Here is a 19305-nt window from a genome sequence, read left to right as displayed (position 1 = left end):
GTACAATTTCTTTGAAGAATTTTGACATTTACTCATTTTTCTAAAGGCACTGCTATTATTTCGAACACAACTGTACAACCACTAGGCGGAAATTCTAGTTTCTGTTTTACTCTTTGGTGTGGTTTACATGATTTTTTTCTTTGTCTGTTCGGCAGGATTTTGGAAAGTGCCCTCGACTGCGTCTCTTCACTCAGGAGTACATCCTGGCTCTCAACGAGCTGAATGCTGGGATGGAAGTTGTCAAGAAGTTCGTCCACAGGTGAGACACTGTCACGCACGATAGCACATGTCCGAGTCAACAGGCCCTACAAACATGACAATGCCCTGCTGGGGCTGCTACATTGAAACATGTAATTAAGTATGAATAGTAGAAGGTTTAGTTTCATGTTAGTGAGTGCTGGTATATTACATATTCATATACATTTGATCAGTTTCATACCCAAACTTCAATCTTCTCAGGGACGAAAAGTCTCTTAAAGGGTAACTTTGTTTTTTTTCTTCAACCTTGACCATATTTTCCTATGTTTGTGTGTCTAAGTGAGTACCTAAAGAGTAAAATACTTTTAGTTTAAGATATAAACAGCCCCGGAACCACCATCACCAACCCACCAGACTCCATGTAAATAATCACTACTTTTAGCGTGTATAGAGCAGCATTTCTCCACCAGACTCCATGTACACACAGACACACACACACACACACGTATGTGCGTGCGCAGGTACAGACGGAGTAAATTCGAGCGAAGAACGTCGCCTCTACAGTTTTGGTGAAGTCACAGTGAGTCACAGCGATGCCGATGACGTAGTTTTAGGGGTGGTTACAGTTTTTCAAAATTTCACGCAGACACCATCACTGTGACATGATATTAACTGCGAGGCAAAAGCAGTCGCGGTGCTGTTGATGTTACGCCTCCTCTTTGCCCTGATGACTGACTGACAGGCTGAGGTTGTAAGGCAAGGCAACTCTATTACATCCCTTTGCAGTAAAGTTAGTTCTCCATTAATGACCCGTACACAGTTTATAATATGTTTTTGTTGGGGAAAAAAGGTTTCTCTTTTTTTTCTTCATTTTGGCCAGGTTGCCCTCCCCCTATCCAAAAGCATAACCAGTGTTATTAATGTTACTCTGAGTGAGTAGTGTTACCAAATATATAAAATGTTGATAACTGTTTTGATTCACAATTAATGTGGGAAATAAATGTTTTGTGTTAAATGTATTTGTGTTGATGTTGAAATTGATTTTAAAACATATGGTATCGAAAAAAAGTATCGTTAGGAACTCGTATCGAAATTGGCAACGGATTGAAGGAAACCCAGCAAGTACTTAAAGCAGCATTAGTAGTACAGGGCTGACGGGGGGCTGGGCCGGGTGCTGACCCTGCAGTAGATGGACCAGGGGATCTAACCTGTAGCCATGTGTGTTGCAGCATGCACGGGCCAACGGGGCAGTGCCCTCACCCACGTGTCCTGCCTAACCTCGTGGCCGTTTGTCTCGCCGCGATCTACTCTTGTTATGAGGAGTTCATCAACAGGTCAGTCAATATATACACACACACACACACACGCTTGCACACACACACACACACACACACACACACACGCACACACGCTAGCTTCTTGTCTCTGTAAACTTTTGACTTGCCCCACCACCTTCATTAGTTCTTACAGTTTTTCAAGGTGCTAGCAGAAAAGGCCAGTGTAATTTACTGACCTTATATGAGTGATTGTATAATTATATTTATGGTTTACATCTTTGAGAGTTAAAATACCCATAAGTTCCTATAACAACCTTGAGCCATAATTCCCTTATCTGTACCATCTGATTTATATTCTTTATAACACCTCTGTTAATAAGAGTCACTTAATAATGTAAGAACTATAAGTGCACAATTATTTGAGCCTTAGTTATTGATTTTGTCACCGTTAACCAAAATTAAAGTGAAACTGGTCTTCTAAATGTCTCAGAAAAACATTACACATGTCTTTCACAGAATGTTTCCCAATATGTGGAATAGAAATAGAAGTTTTGTTGTTCACGGCCACGGCTATTTATGTAAATACAGGAAAAAGGTCTATCCTGTATTCACAAAGAGAGCCTTCAAACAGGCCGTCAGGACTTGTGATGTCACAACTATACTCCAGGTAGATGTGCGGCTACAGTCGTTCCCCGGCTGCAGGGACAGTAATGAGACTCCGAGAGCACAGATGCAGATACATGATAATTAATTCCCCACATCTTGTAGGACTAATGTGAAATCAGTTTATTACCACAGTAGGAACACTCTAGTGGAATCTTCCTCAGTGAACGGTGCATACATAAACAAACAAACATATTAAAGATGTCAGTCAGTGTCAGCGGGGGGTCCGGAACCCCCAGGGTAAGGCTAAACCAGGAAACCAGATCACATCTCGTTCCCGCATCATGCCATCTAGAGCTAAACTGATCAGCAGTGTCCCAACACAGGTTTCTATTCAAAATAAAAACCACTCCTCAACATTGCAATAGAAATACGTAAGCAATTTAACGAAATACAATCAATAGACAAAATTCATTAAATGCATAATATGGTTATGTTTATTAAGACCCTGAAGTTGCGGCTGTATCTGTATGCAAATCCAGCCTTGTGAAAAAGATGTTTTAAATATATTGTACTAGGTATACAGTATGTGTATAGATATATACAGTATATACATATAGATTTACATATGCCATGGTACATTAGAGAAACAAAGCTAATCTTTCTGATTGACTTCATTCAAGTGATGTAAATGGTCATGTTTGTTTCCAGTGGGTCCCATGGGGGCTTTTTGTTGACTGCAGATGTTCAGGCGTAGCTTATCTTAGCTCATTAGCACCATCCCCCCCCCCCCACAGAGACTCATTCTTAGTCAGTTTTTCCAAAACTCCAGCACACAAAGGATCCATCTCTCTGGTACCCATCTCTCCTGGCTCTCCCTACATCTCACCTCTTTTCCCTTCTCTCATTATGCGTCTCTTGCGTAAACGTTACAATACAACTTTGTTGTCAGTTTACACTGACATTTATTTTGGGTACTAGCTCAGCTCAAAAAGAAGAAATAAAAATAAAAATACACATACGGTATACTGTATACATAAAAATGGTACATATAGTACAAAGATGAAGACAGCCAACAATGATGGCAAAGAAAAATGCTTCATGATATCCTAGGCCTCACCAAGAAGGCCCAAGACCCCCACTGACCCCCCCTTACCCCCCCATCCCTAGTCACTACACTTTGCACTAACCTTCAACCAGGACTTCACGTCTGCTCATTGCATGTACTACATATTATTTGCAAATACTGCACTTAACACATTCAACCTCTTTTGTCTACTGCAACGGTTATTTTGTGTGTATTTGCTTTTCTGTATATACATGTATATTGTTTACTTCATATTAAAGTTGAATATATATGTTTGTTTATGTAATCACCTAAGGCATATTCCACATAAGCGTACTTATTGTGGCAATTGTGATTGTTGGATCCAGATTTTACTTCCATTGATGTTACTGCTGTAGTTTGACACTGGATGTCCATGCATTGAGCATAGATTTCACATGTGGTCCAATTACACCCCCCCCCCCCCCCCCCCCCCCCCCCCCCCCCCCCCCCCCCCCCCCCTTGCAGCCGCGACAACTCCCCCAGCCTGAAGGAGATTAGAAATGGCTGTCAGCAGCAGAATGATCGCAAACCCCCAATGCCGCTACGTCTGCTACGCCCAGACCCTCCAACGCCCCCTCCCGCCACCCTCTTACCCCTCTCCACCAACTCCAGTCCTCCTCAGCCACCTCCGCCCGCCCCCCCTTCAAACCCCACCCCGACAATTCCCATCTCCTCCCCGACGCCCTCCCTGCCCCTCTCCTCTCCTCCCTCTGTTGTCAACTCCAGCGAGATCCTGGTGGAGCTGGAGCGAAACAACAACTCGGCCAACACCAGACGGAAGGGCGAGCAGCCGGGGGGGGACAGCGAACCCAACCTCATCGACTGTCTGCTGGTCAGCCCGGCCGTCAACACTCTGTCCATCCAGCTGCCAGCGCAGGCCGACCGAGTGCTGGGCTGCTTCGCTCTCATCCTCAAGATGCTGTGAGTTTACAGCTCTACCGCTTTTATGTAGGAAAATGTGCTATAACTAGCCTGGTGCCTGCCTGCGTGCGTGCCTGCGTGCCTGCCTGCGTGCTTGCCTGCCTGCGTGCCTGCCTGCGTGCCTGCCTGCGTGCCTGCCTGCGTGCCTGCTTGCCTGCCTGCGTGCCTGCCTGCGTGCTTGCCTGCCTGCGTGCCTGCCTGCTTGCCTGCCTGCGTGCATGAGCGTGCCAGTGTAACTTGCTGATCCACAGCTTCTGTTAAATCTACATGTAGGTCTGTGCCATCTCCGCGCTGCTCATGTTTCAACTCCTCCATCTTTTTGTTCTCCAGTCTCACTAATCCAGGCTCCACCCTCTTCTTTACCTTGTTACACTGACTCTCTCCATCTCTCTCTCCGTCAGATCGGACTACGATGACTGGAGACCTGCCCTTGCCAGCCTGTTGCAGCCCATCCCCTTCCCTAAAGAGTGAGTATTCACACATACACACACACTCACACCTTTGATTCTGTGTGTTGCATTTTATTCATTTACTCATTCATTTACTTAAATCTGTAAACTGTGTCATCTGAATGTCCAGCTGCCAAATTCACATGAGAGAACTTTTGACTTCAATTTTCAACTTTATTTTTGTCCCTGGAGGGCAAATGGTTTGCAGCAAGGTATACCATACATGAAAAACAACATTTTCATACAATACAGAAGGGCGGGGGGTATTATTGTCTGCTTGCAGTGATTAAGCTTTCCGGGAGCAGAGATAATAATGGGAGATGATAATGTGTTAAACAAGATTTTATACATTAAGCGAACGAATGAATATTGTTTTCCTTTTTTGTATGTTAATTATATTTTTTATGAATACAATAAAATGAGCCCTGTGCTTGTACTGGATGATGATGATCCAGCACCTCCTCAAGCGTAGCACCTGTAAATAAAAGATGAGGATACTATTACCGTAATCCTTTTCACAGCTGCATGTGGCCCATTCAAACTGGCTTCCCCAGATTGTCTTTTATAAAATCTTGATCTAACATACTATTTATACTATGGCCGGGCTGAACACTTGGTGGTTTTTATTTACTGAGAGATGTGCATGCACAGCAAATTTAACATTTTAATTTAATATTTAATCAATGGTCAATGTTAATCTATTGGTTTCCATATTGCACTAGTCCAGATTTGTAACTAAACCTTGACTGAGAGGCTAGATAATCCCTGGCGGCCTTTGAGGAGTTCCATCACTGCAGTTTGAAATGCAGTGTTGCCTGTTATCACTGCCTGACTCACTTTGGTCAGCCAGAGTTAGAGAACCTAGCCCTGGCAAGACCTAGTCAGAGCGACTGGAGGGAGACGCTTTGCAAGGTAACACATCCAGTCAGCGTTACCGCTAACATCGGACCTCGCATTTCACTCTAATGTTATCTTTGTCTCTTTTGTGGCCAGATAGTTTCGCTTCGATCCTTTAAACAGTGACACATTAGGGAGATGCGGGCCTTTGCGTAATTTGCACAGACTTGCTTAACATGCAGAGTGAGCAGATGGGCCGCACAGCATTGTTTTATGCTCTCTTGTGGGACATTTCAAGGGCTCCTAGGGGCCCTCTGGTAGCCATGGGGCTCTGTGCAGCCGCTTAGTTCTCCTATACGTCAGGCCGTTCTGGCACTAGGTGATTTATGGACTTGTTTTGCCATTTCAGGCAACATTCAAGCTGCCTATAATTCTAGTGGTGGTTGTTGGGGCCTGAGAGGAAAACTGCAAACACCACTAGGTGATTTAAAAATCAATAGAAAAGTTCTCTTCTGCAGTCTCCCTCTTTCTTATCTATCAGTAGTGGGACAAGTCTTTAGAACCCATACAAAAGTAATAGTATTACTACCACAGTTTGATAATGTATTCTGTATCTATTACAAGTTAAAGTCCTGCTTTTCAAAACCTTACTACAGTGAAAGTGAAGAGTGGTATCAGCAAAATGTACTTTAAAGTAAAAGTATTCATTATGCAGCAGCATGTCGTTAGGAGTTATTTAAACCAATCATTATTCTATATTATTATATACAGAATTAGAACCAGCCTGAAGCTGTTTAATCTATAGACTGTTAAAGTGTTTTCTCCTGCAAAAAAGATACTAAGCTAAAGAATCAGTGGGGGTGCGGGGCCTGTTGGTCAGGCTGACTGCAGAGGAGAAGAACCAGGGTTTTACAACGTAAGGTTTTGGTCCTGATGGACCGCAGCCTCCTGCCAGAGGGTAGGGGGTTCAAATTGTTTGCGTCCGGGGTGAGAGGATCGGCTTTGAGTCCCTTAAATCCCTCTCTCTGGGGGCGGATACATGTTTCTAGGAGGGCCCTGCTAGCGCCTGGCTTCTGACGTGGATGAGGTACCTAAATACACCTCTGGGGGTGACGACCTGTGAAGGGTTTCTTTTCTCTCCCAAGAGAGCCAACTTTAATTGGCTGTAACTTGCCCCGAGTCTTTCTTGTAATTGGATGGCTGATAATGAGCTTAATTAGCGTTGGCTGGCGGAAAAGTTGTTGTTTCTCCAACACTGGGACACACCTGTTGCTCACCTGCGCCGCTGTGGTCTGGGCGATGGCGTCAGGCATCATTAGGAAAGGCAACAATACTCCCCAGCACCCTGTGCCGAGTGTTATGAGTCCCATCAGTGCATGTACAACACTGACACTAACAGGCTCTGGGTCCTGCACACACACACACACACACACACACACACGCAGGATGACCCCTGTAACATGCGCTGACTACAACAGGAAGGCAAACAGTTTTCTTCTCACATCTTCATGCTTGGACCAGTTTACAGTTCCCCAGAACTAAACTCGGCACCATGGGTGATCGAGCCTTCTGCTCTGCCGCTCCTCGGACCTGGAATGCCCTCCCTGACCATCTGAGGGCCCCCCCCCTCCCTGACCATCTGAGGGCCCCCCCCCTCCCTGACCATCTAAGGCCCCCCCCCCCTCCCTGACCATCTAAGGGCACCACAGACTTTGGAGACTTTTAAAAAAGGATTAAAACATTTCTTTTTAGCAGAACTTATGAGTTTTAACCTTGCACAAAAATGTTGTTGCACTATTTATAGATATTTTACTTTGATGTTTTTACCTTGCTTTTATGACCTTGACTGTAGCACTTTGAGATTTGTTTAGATGTAAATTGCATTACAAATAAAATTTATTATTATTATTATTACAGTGAAAGGACTACTACCGTACTAACATCTGGCTTTCTTGCTGAAAATTAGACCAGAACATTGATACCACTCCTGCAGAAAGCAAGATAAGCGTATTTTCCAAAATGTCAAATTTTGAATTTATTTAATACATTTTTTTATTTTATTTTATTTTTTTATATAATTTTACTTGCTCCTGTAATAGCTTGAACACAACATAAACTTTCAGATCAAACTAAAAAACATTTTAAATATCAAGTTTTATAAAGAGTCAACTAAGTGTTGGAGTAAGCTGAATTCGAGGGAATTCATTAAAAAGTGATTTCATTTGTCTGAACTGATATATTTATCTAATATCACCACAGCGAACCTCCTACAGCTGCTACTAAAACCGGATTGTGATGATTTCCCACAGGGATCAGCTGTTTTTGTGTACAGCTGACTCTCCCTGGGAAGCTTGGTGGCTGGATCCACCAACATCAGGAACTGTGTGCTACTGTGATGTCACCGTGACACGTAGTCCAAAGGGGACCTCTAGAACATGCCTGAATACACTGTAAATGGGGAAATCTCTACGGCTGTGGAATAAAAAGAAATTGGATTGGCTGTTTGCTCCTTATGATCTATAAACAGTGAAATCAAGAAAAACGATTACTCGGCTCATTGCGTATAGTATTAGGTGTTTTCGCTGTTGACTTGTTTAACTGTTTCACACTTTTTTGAAGTTGAATGTTCGTTTTATCATATTTCCCTAATGTTTGGGGCTATAACATCTCTCTCTCTGTCTCCAGGGCCCTTGCACATGCCAAATTCACAAAGTACGTAACTCAAACATCACAAACTGTCTTCACACATTCAGTCTAATTCCAGTTTGAAGAGAAACTGAAACATGTGTCTTAATGTTTCTGTCTCAATAGGCAACTGAAACATGTTATTCAGAGGTTTGCTGAGGACCCGAGGCAGGAGGTGAGCTCTGGAGTTATTCAAAAATGAAGTTTGAAATGAGTTTTTTTAGATGTTAGTTGCGATTCCCAAACGTGTTTGTGTGCGCGCGTGTGCGTGTGTGTTTGTGTGTGCGTGTGCGTGTGTGTTCAGGTCCATTCCTGCCTACTCAGTGTGCGTTCAGGTAAAGATGGCTGGTTCCAGCTCTACAGTCCAGGGGGCGTGGCCTGTGATGACGATGGAGAGCTGTTTGCCAGTATGGTGAGTGTATATATTGATATCTGAGGCTAGATATCGTTTTAGATGTTGGACATCATAATATTGTTGTATGATATTACATGATATTTCCTGGTTTTAAAAGGCTACATTACAGTAAAGTGATGTACTTCTCAGAACTTAGCAGTAGAGCTGGAACCAAATCGACTCCTTAGTATCGATTATCAAAAAATACATCGTCATTCAATACCAAATTTCAATACCTGTCATCAGTGTCAGTGAGCCAATAAGAATGCAGCGTCTTTCTACCAAGATCTAACCGTGTCTGTGATTGGCTGGCTAATGTTACACATCATAGAGACACACAGGAAAAACTCTCCGGGCTCGTGTAGGAGGAGCTGGAACCATGAAGGCTTTGTGTTGTGATGTTGTCATTTCTTTTTGTTAAAAGGGTTTTTATAAAATTGTTATGGAAAAAAGTATGGCTTGGGATCTGGTATAAACGTTTTTAACAATATCTAGCCCTACTTACCAGACTTTTATTATTCAACTTTACCCACTTAGCCATTACATCCACATTACTGCTGATACTTTTTCAAAAATCTCATTATGTAAATATTTTGTTAAAGCACCAATTCACAACTCTACAATATCGCCACAATATCAATATTGTGGTATTGGTCAAAAATATCTTACTATGTAATTTTCTCCATATGCCGTAGCTCTGCCTCAACTATTAATGTGGGTAATTAATGCGTGGCTGCTAACACCTGTTCCAGGTTCATATCTTGATGGGCTCCTGCTATAAGACCAAGAAGTTCTTGCTCTCTCTGGCTGAAAACAAGCTGGGGCCCTGCATGCTGCTGGCCCTCCGCGGGAACCAGACCATGGTGGAGGTACACGGCCCCCAACAATCATTCACACCCCTTTCCTTTGAGATGCCGTCTCCTGCTAAAATCGTTGAAATGAATCTTTCTCCCCTCGTCATCTAAGTATATGTTTGCATTATATTGTCAATGAACATTGTCTTTCATTCTCAGCGATGGGAAGTAATAAAGTACAAATACTTTGTTACTCTACTCAAGTAGATTTTTCCAGATTTTGCACCTTTACTATTTTTTTTGTGAGGACTTTTTACTTTCACTCATTACATTTTAACACAAATATCTGCACTTTCTACTCCTTACATTTTACATAATTGGCTCGTTACTTTAGTTTCAAATAATTTCACTGGAGTTACCGTTATTATTTTTCACATCGTCAATACCAAATTCAATCTAATTGGATGAGAATATACGTGGAACTTCCACACCACTACCAGATGACTCGACAGATTCAGCGACATTTATTTGCAGCAAATCAGTGCAGCTGGATGGCGCTAACGTTAGCACGTAGTAGTACGGTCGGAGCCATTGTTTCTCCGCTGCTGACTGCAGAGATGTCTCTTAATACTGGACCAGTGTCAGAGACTGTTGTTCCCATCAGTCCCTTAGACACAGAACATGGGAACATAGGGTCCAGGTTGAAAACACACTAGTTACCCTTTAACATGTGGGTGTTTACTTTATAAAACAAAGTATTCTTGTTTTATGTGAAGCCATTTGTTCACACGTGTTGTGTATGTGTACAGTACATATTTGTACTCCTGGCTCAACCCTTAGTTTGAAACACGAGCATCCTACTATCAATGTGTACTCTTCAAGCTCCAGCCTAGATAACCCTGATGAAGTCACTGGGACATCATCACAGTTCTTTTGTCCTCCCGAGCCTCAGAAGACATTATACAAATGTTTTAGATTATTTGTTTCACAGAACATCAAAAACAAATTACATTGAAGAAACACAAAAATACTTGTGAGCGTGTGGTGGAAGACTGTAACGGCTTATATCACAACCCCAACCACATTTTAAGTGTACAAAATGAAGGCATAGTAGTACTCCTCATAAAAAGTGAACTGAGCATCACATATTAAATCTGTGGAGTGACCCTTTACACTGGGATTGTTCACATGTGTGTCCAGATCCTGTGTCTGATGCTGGAGTACAACATCATTGAGAACAAAGACACCCAGCTGCAGATCATCTCCACCTTGGAGAGCACCCAGGTGGGCCTCCGCATGTACGAGCAGCTCTGCGACCGGCAGAGAGAGCTCAAAGAACTGGTGAGTTACTCTCTCTCTCTCTCACACTCACACACGCGCACACACTTTACAGATAGAGCAGGTCTAGACCGCTCCATAATGTACAGATAGAGCTGGTCTAGACCACTCTATAATTTACAGGTAGAGCAGGTCTAGACCACTCTACAATTTACAGATAGAGCAGGTCTAGACCACTCTATAATTTACAGGTAGAGCAGGTCTAGACCGCTCTATAATTCACAGATAGAGCAGGTCTAGACCCCTATATAATTTACAGGTAGAGCAGGTCTAGACCGCTCTATAATTCACAGATAGAGCAGGTCTAGACCACTCTATAATTTACAGGTAGAGCAGGTCTAGACCGCTCTATAATTCACAGATAGAGCAGGTCTAGACCCCTCTATAATTTACAGATAGAGCAGGTCTAGACCACTCTATAATTTACAGATAGAGCAGGTCTAGACCGCTCTATAATTCACAGATAGAGCAGGTCTAGACCCCTCTATAATTTACAGGTAGAGCAGGTCTAGACCGCTCTATAATTCACAGATAGAGCAGGTCTAGACCTCTCTATAATTTACAGATAGAGCAGGTCTAGACCACTCTACAATTTACAGATAGAGCAGGTCTAGACCACTCTATAATTTACAGATAGAGCAGGTCTAGACCACATTATAATTTACAGATAGAGCAGGTCTAGACCACTCTATAATTTACAGATAGAGCAGGTCTAGACCGCTCTATAATTTACAGATAGAGCAGGTCTAGACCGCTCTATAATTTAAAGATAGAGCAGGTCTAGACCACATTATAATTTACAGATAGAGCAGGTCTAGACCACATTATAATTTACAGATAGAGCAGGTCTAGACCGCTCCATAATTTACAGATAGAGCAGGTCTAGACCACATTATAATTTACAGATAGAGCCGGTCTAGACCACTCTATAATTTACAGATAGAGCAGGTCTAGACCGCTCCATAATGTACAGATAGAGCAGGTCTAGACCACTCTAGAATTTACAAATTGAGCAGGTCTAGACCCCACTACAAAGACTCAACAATTCTAGTAATTTCCCCATGAGCAAAATGTTAAGCAGCTGTGTATGTACAGTGGAGCTCGAAAGTTTGGGCACCCCAAGTAAAAATTTGTACTAATGTGCATAAAGAAGCCAAGAAAAGATTGAAAAATTTCCAAAAGGATCAAATGACAGATTAGAAATTCGTATAATATGTCACAAAAACAAAAGGAAACAAAAAAGTGGCGTTTCCAAACGTACCTTTGCTCATGTCGGCCAAAAAGTTCTACTTTAACTTCATCGGTCCACAGAACTTGTTTATAGTGGACTAGTGTAGACCAACTCCAGTGTCTCCAGGTCTTTCTGGATGGATCGGGTAGTCTGACGGGGTCTGGACTTGCTTGTCTCCCAATCCTGCGAGCGGTTCTGATATTTTTCTTGGTCTTCCAGATCTTGCTTTCACTGCATGCTAGAAACTCTGCAGGGGCCCAAACTTTTGCAGACGCCATTTTTTTGTTTTCTTTTATTTTGAAAGTGTAAATGATGGAAATAAAATCTAACTTTTTGTGACATATTATACGAATGTCTAATCTGTCATTTGATCCTTTTGGAGATTTTTCCATCTTTTCTTGGCTTCTTTATGCACATTAATACATATTTTTACCTGGGGGGCCCAAACTTTCGAGCCCCACTGAATGTCCAGGATGTATTGTATTTATCATACCACTATGTCCAGTATATTCCTTTTTTCTGCACTCTGACATAAAAGTGGCCCCAAATTCATTTGCGAGGACATTTTGGATTTAAGGGGCACTCACACCAAAAAAGGACTGTGCCTTTTAAAAATAGTCTACATCTATAAAAATCGTTTGGCATTTACAGGCATTTTAACGAGTTTTTAATGAGGGGTTAAATTAAGGATCCAGTTTTGTCTGTGCAGTTGAAATAATCTCTAAAAATCTCTTTCCCAAAACATGAAGAAAATAAGGAAAGAACTTGCAAGCATTAGATGAGTCCACATTTCTCCTTGTGTATACTAGATGTTCTCTCTAATGCACACATGCAGGTGCTCACACACACCATCTACTGTCTGAAAAGGTTCCTGCAAGACATTGAGACTCAGACGCCATTTTTTTTTTGTCTTCTTAGCAACGGAAAGGAGGCCCCACCCGGCTGACTCTGCCTTCAAAGTCCACGGTGAGATTACACGGATGCCTTCACTGCTGCACACAGAGGAGCTGTATCCGTCCTGACCAACATCAATTATCATACTTGGGTTTACTACTTCAATATTGAGAGGTTTGTTTTCCTCAAAATTTAGGATGCAGACCTTGCCCGCCTGTTGAGTTCAGGTTCTTTTGGGAATTTGGAGAACCTGAGCCTGGCCTTCACCAACGTCACCAGTGCCTGTGCCGAGCAGCTCATCAAGCTGCCTTCACTCAAACAGCTCAACCTCTGGTCCACACAGGTACGCACACGCACGGGAACACAGCACCGACACACACGAGTAATGGCAATGGATATTTAATTTATATAGCTTATAGCGTTTGAAAAGATGTAATATCTGTAAAAGCAGTTACCAAATTGGATGTCTGTAATAGAAAATGGAGAAAGTAGCTGAGCTTTCTGGAGGGCTCCTAAGAAGCTGTGTGCTGGGGGGGGGGGGGGGGGGGGGGGGGGGGGGGGGGCTGCCTGATGGACTTAGGGTGTTCTTATTTAAACATATGTTTGTTTGGTTTATTGGCTATTTTGTAATTATTTTGCTGAATGGTCTTAAACATTGTAGTTGTTGATTTTCGTCTTGGTGGATGGTGATGGCGAAATAAGGGGGGGGGGGGGGTGTACATGTTGCTCATTGTATGTTTGTATGTTGTTAATTTAAATTGTAAATGATAAGAAAAAAGAAATTAGAATACAGTATAAGCATTATAATTTCGGCCCAGTGTAATATGTAACTAAATTGCATACAATTTATTTTACCGTCCTACTTAATATGCTTGTTTTTATGTTTTATTTCTTCGCCTGCTTTAATTATACTTTCCATGGTTTAACTGTAAAATAAAATATGGCTATATAAATAAAAGGAATTCATTTTAGTATATACAGTAGGGGTCATAGTTGGTCTCTCTTTCAGCTGAGTGGTCCCTGGCCTTAAACACCTCGAAGACCCCTGGAATAGACTATTAGCAGGATTTTGTACTGGGAGCCGGGGAAGTGATTTGAGTACTGGCGGACTGTCTGTGTACATGTAAGGACTCTGCTGCTGCATTATGGAGGAGCTGTTTGGATAATCCTGCGGAATAGCCTTCCAGTAGTCCAGCCTGCTTGAGAGGAATGGAATCAGTTTTGATCCAAGAGATGTCTAACACATGTTCCATCTTTTTCCATTTTTCCTTCCTCAGTTTGGGGATGCAGGGTTAAGGTTGTTATCCGAGCATCTGGCCTGTCTTCAGGTTCTGAACCTGTGTGAGACTCCCGTCACTGATGCTGGTCTGCTGGCTCTCAGTTGTAAGAAAACACACACAAAATCATATCACTGCATTAGTTGTAGTAGTTATTGTTGGGTCCACCGTATAAACAAAAATTATTTGAAAATCATCAGTCTTATATTAACTAAGAATACAAGGACATGCTCAGAGTCAGCATGTTACCTGTGTTGAGGGTGTGAAGGCTAGGTGTTACTCGCAGAATGTGGACAGGTCACCTCCTGGACACTGCTAAGGTGCTCTGGAGCCTGGAACAGAACAGCTCCCACCCCCCAGCTGGTTGGGATAGTGAAGGTAACGGGGGCTAACTGTTGCTGTTTGCCGTTCCAGCCATGAAGAGTCTGTGCAGTCTGAACATGAACAGCACCAAGCTCACAGCTGACACATACGAGGACCTCAAGGTAAGACTGATACATCAGTGTTGACCAACCAAAGCCAGGTGCATGACTACGATGCATGCAGAAAAAGTGCAGATGCATATTTGCAGATGTTGATGCAGTTTCCCTCTTTTCTCTGCAGGCCAAACTGCCCAACCTGAAAGACGTGGATGTTCGGTACACCGAGGCCTGGTGATCGACCACGCTCAACCACAACCCTCACCCATAACCAGACACACACACACATACACACACATACACACACTGCACACAGGCTCAGATACATTACATGACAACTGTGTAGTGATGTCACCTCTATCGGGGCCCATCATTAGGCAAGGAACGCTGACATCATCCCAGCGCGAGGATCACCTGATGTAACAAGAACATCTCTGACACGTGCATCAGAGAAGCACCCTTCATCATCATCATCATCATCATCATAAATACATGTAGAGACAACTGTCTCGTCCGCATCATTTTTCAGTTTTCTAAATGAGACATCTTTGTGGACCTCGCCGCTCCCCTTACCCTCTGGGAACCGTATGATCAGAGGACATGCAAGGAGCCGTTATATTAGACACAAGGGACACTTTTCTCCTTCTCTCTGCGTCTTTTGCCCCCATCTTTCATATATGGTCCCCTAGTTTTCAGATTGGGTCTAAGTCAAGCTCTCTAGCTCGCCTCTTTGTGTCTGTGTCGAGAGGAAAACCCTGAGCCCTCGTCTCTTTTTTCTCTCTCCAGCCCATGTGTGTGATTGAAGGCCTGGACACAGCAGCTCACATTCCACTTCTTCTCCAATACGATCGCTCTCCTACACAGACACGTTGACCTGTTGACTTTCTGTTTTCAGGTTCCGATCCTGGTCTCTTCAAGTCTTTCATTTGGGAAAATGAGGTGCTACCTCGGAGAAAAGAAGCGTTGCAAGACTGTGCCTATTCCACTTACATGACATGTTCTCTCTCTCACACACACACACACACACAAAAATGGAAGAAAAAAAAAGGTTTTTATCAACTTGAATGGACGTATTTTTCCAGACATCTGTGCTTTCATATATTGTGTGTTTCTAAATAAAAACCTATGTATGAAGATAACCCCCAGTGATGACATTTCAGAAAGCTAAACGGCGATGGGAACATTTGTTTCCTTTTTCATTCGTTTTCCGTGTACATACTGAGGTTCTCCCATTACTATTTAATAAGACAGTTGTGTAGCAGAAGCTGGGCGGTCTGGGACTGCCTAATATTTATAATTTGTGTCTTTAAAAACCTCCTTTATCTCTCCTGGATTAGGTCCTGACAGTAATGAAGTACACAGGCCCTGTTGTCTTATTTTTAAACTTTTTTTTTTTTGCCAACCAAGAGGGCCACCAGACATGGACGTCTGTGTACCATGCCATGGTGGTGCCGTAGACCTGTGGAGGGGACTGCAGGCCTGCTAAAGGTGGACCTGGAAGTAAGACCCATCACCAGCTGACAGTTGGATGTTTTCATGTCCTCCGCTTGGCTCTTTTTAAGGCGGTTTCTGAAAAGCAGAAAGGACACATGCCAAACATCGCCATTGGATTGAGTTTTTTGGTTTTGTACACACTTGTTCCTTCAGGCCGACCCGAGTGTGGTCCCAGTACTGCTCGGTGTATCACGTGGAACCTGTCCCGACCTGCCTGTGGACACTGACACTGACCCCCACCCCCCTGCTGAGGTCAGGGTAAAGTGGAGCTGCGGAGGAGTTGTCTGTTGTTACCTTTCTTATCTGTCACACCGCCTATTTGAATTGTTCTGCTGTATTTCTAACGCCATAATACATGGGGACACTTTTAGGCTGTGGGGATGAATCTTTCTCATCACAGGATGGGACTGAATTATTGAACATATTCTTTTACAATGGGCTATAAGGGACAAAAGATCGGGGGGGAACAGGCACCTTTCTGCCACATTTGCCCCATCTACATTCCCTTAACATGTTGCCGTGTATCTCGGCCCTGATACACTTCACGTGTGTCCGCGTCTCTTCTTGCTCCCTGTAGCTGGGGGTTTGGGTTGAAAACACAAGACAAGTCCGATGTCCACCCTTCTTTTCCAGTCGACGTCGTTCTGACTTCATCAATCCATTTTAATTATGCTCCGGATGTCCGATGTTTCGAGGCAGGAGCTGCAGCAGAGGACAGGACGCCGTCCAGCATCACATGCTCTGCTTCCTATTTATTGGGTGCCATGGCGGTTTGGCCTGTAGACCCGGTCTGTGCACAGCCGTCTTTGGGCTTGGCTTTAGGACCTCATGCTCTCTTTCATATCCTGTATGATGTATATACGATTGTATATAGGTGTCTTCTCTTTGAACCATTTGGAACTGTCCCCGTTTTGTCTTCTTCATCCTTTTCTCTGGGCCTCCCTCGTGGGCAGGCTGCTGTTGCCTTCATCTTCTCGATGTGTGGTTGTTGTTTTTTTCACACAAAGTGCACTGTAATCTAACAAATTCTGTTTTCATATCTTTCAAGTTTCCGACATCTTTGATTTGATCACATTAATCCAACGTTTTTTTCCCGTGTTGCATGTACATGTTGCTGCCTCATCTGGTATTTTTATTTTGTAATTTTGTTTTATAAAAGGTCTGAAATATGATAAAGGGTCTGATCACTATCTCACTGAGGTCAAGGACTGAAATGGAGAGATCCCATTTAAAGATTTTCTGATTGGTTGTTGCCAGGATCTACCCACGTGTCCTGAGGGCTCCTATTGGTCGATAAAGCCAACCCTGGTACTGTTGGACTGATGCTACTCCTAGCTGAGATTTAATCGTTAAGTTAGTCTATTTTCATGTATGAAATAATAATGCTGCCAGATAATCATATCACAGGTGGACCACACTGACTGACCGTCATCAAATCATCGCTTTGCTGAACTTTGGTTCTCTCCCCGATGTTTTAGAACAATAGTGTGACATTTAGGAAAATAGGCCAATATCCATTTAATATGAAGCTACAGTCAGCATCCACTTAGCTTAGCTTAGCTTAGCTTAGCTTAGCTTAGCTTAGCTTAGCTTAGCTTAGAAGAAAGATTGGAAACTGTCCCAAGCTAACAAAATCCTATCCGCATCTCTGCGGATAGGATTCCGCATCTCATCCGCATGTCCTGTTTTTTCTTTTTAAATGTGAAAAATGAGTCTTGTTGCCTGGTAACCTCACAGTGATGACAAGGCTCCAGGAAGTCAATGCACCCTAGAGAGAGAGAGAGAGAGAGAGAGAGAGAGAGAGAGAGAGAGAGAGAGAGAGAGAGAGAGAGAGAGAGAGAGAGAGAGAGAGAGAGAGAGAGAGAGAGAGAGAGAGAGAGAGAGAGAGAGAGAGAGAGAGAGAGAGAGAGAGAGAGAGAGAGAGAGAGAGAGAGAGAGAGTGTTTTAGAGGTGCTGGTAGGTTACCTTGGAACTTGTCCCTTTGCGTTCTACGAACTTCAATCGTCACGTGATTGGGCTGCGTCCGCTGCTTAGCGCCGCCCAGGAGGATTGGGATTGGTTAATGGGTCTATGACTCACAGAGGCCTCACAAGACGACATCATCACGATACTTATGTCACAATACTAAATTCTTGTGATTTGGAACATATTGCAATATTCTTTAATTATTGCAATTCATAACCTTTTTCCAACTTCAAATGTTTCCCAATTTCAAATGATGTAAAAAGAAACATTTCTCTGTTTGTTCATCTCACTTTAATTTTATTGCTGCAGAATGGGACAAACTGACCACCACATATATATTAATAGATCTATACTTACTACTACGTACTGCCACTGAAATAATATCCAGAAACTATGCTGTATCAATGTTCTCCTGTTGGCTATGGTTTAGGGTTCCTACCATGTCCCAGATGTGTGCAGCTGGGCTCCAGGCTTTAGTCATTACTGTTATTATGACGCAGCCTGACAAATCTGACCAAACTCTATTTCCCAGAATTCTTTTTTAGCTAAAATGTTTTTGGGCAGCTGGGAAAGAGGCACCCATCATGTTTCTCTCTGTTTTCAGTCTTTCTCCGCATTGATCTGCTTCTCCCGCTTGGTTATGATGATTATTATTATTATTATTATTATTATTGCTGCTGCTCTGTGGCTGTTGTAATAAAAATACAAAAGATCTTCAACAGGAAAAATAACAACTATGATGTGAAATAATTTCAATCAAAAATAAAATGTCTGTGAATATGTTTCAGCTGTGCCTGGATGTGTTTGTTCTTTTAAAATCCAACACAAACTTGAAAAATTGAGAAGTAGTTGTCCATACTTCCACTGACCCCATTAATCACAGCACAAATTATTACAGTCATGACCACGTGATGCTGCACGTTGGTTCATAACAATATCAGCATAAATCAGGGACTAAAATACATACATATAACAACAATTTGAAGAAGTCATTTCTAGTTTAAAAAGTAAGTTTTAAGTGTTCAATATCGTTAGAAAATGTGGAAACTCCAACTATCCCATTCTTTAATTTATTATAACGGCCTCTTCTGTGACGGCTTGGCCTTGTCTTCACCCTCACCGTCTCTATTTCCTTCTCTCAGAATCCGCATCACTTCTACGCCAGGTTCAGGAATCGGGATTTGTTTTGGTGATGTTGTGCAGAAGCACACTGACAACTTGCAAATAGTTAAGATCCTTCTGATAGATCTGAAAGATTGTGTTATCTATTATTGTAAACCATCTATGTTGAATTTCTGCAGCGTGTTGCTCCCCGGGGCAGTTTTAGTGACCCGGGTACAGTCAAAGGACCTGGACAACGCCAACAGAACACAAAGCTAATGCACCTTTCATATTGTCTTCATTGCTCTCTCCCTTTTTCG

General features: G+C 42.7%; 2 protein-coding genes across 2 annotated transcripts in view; both read left to right on the top strand.

Moving 5' to 3' along the window:
* cmip (c-Maf inducing protein) overlaps positions 1-14696 on the top strand; it is a 21184-nt gene extending 6488 nt beyond the window's left edge. The window contains exons 7-20 of the mRNA XM_034878664.1: positions 156-259; positions 1428-1532; positions 3652-4107; positions 4509-4574; positions 8079-8105; positions 8205-8253; positions 8383-8490; positions 9225-9341; positions 10467-10607; positions 12754-12801; positions 12926-13072; positions 14007-14112; positions 14421-14491; positions 14610-14696. Coding sequence (XP_034734555.1) covers positions 156-259; positions 1428-1532; positions 3652-4107; positions 4509-4574; positions 8079-8105; positions 8205-8253; positions 8383-8490; positions 9225-9341; positions 10467-10607; positions 12754-12801; positions 12926-13072; positions 14007-14112; positions 14421-14491; positions 14610-14663 — 1599 coding nt within the window. The 3' untranslated portion in view covers positions 14664-14696. The remainder of the gene's footprint in view (positions 1-155; positions 260-1427; positions 1533-3651; positions 4108-4508; positions 4575-8078; positions 8106-8204; positions 8254-8382; positions 8491-9224; positions 9342-10466; positions 10608-12753; positions 12802-12925; positions 13073-14006; positions 14113-14420; positions 14492-14609) is intronic.
* gan (gigaxonin) overlaps positions 1-19305 on the top strand; it is a 322832-nt gene that overhangs the window by 52096 nt on the left and 251431 nt on the right. The gene's annotated exons all lie outside the window — the stretch shown is intronic.

Source organism: Etheostoma cragini, chromosome 8 (assembly GCF_013103735.1).
Source record: "Etheostoma cragini isolate CJK2018 chromosome 8, CSU_Ecrag_1.0, whole genome shotgun sequence".
Taxonomy (NCBI): Eukaryota; Metazoa; Chordata; class Actinopteri; order Perciformes; family Percidae; genus Etheostoma; species Etheostoma cragini.
The sequence above is the reverse complement of the archived record's forward strand: the minus strand, read 5'-3'. Positions and strand labels throughout refer to the sequence as shown.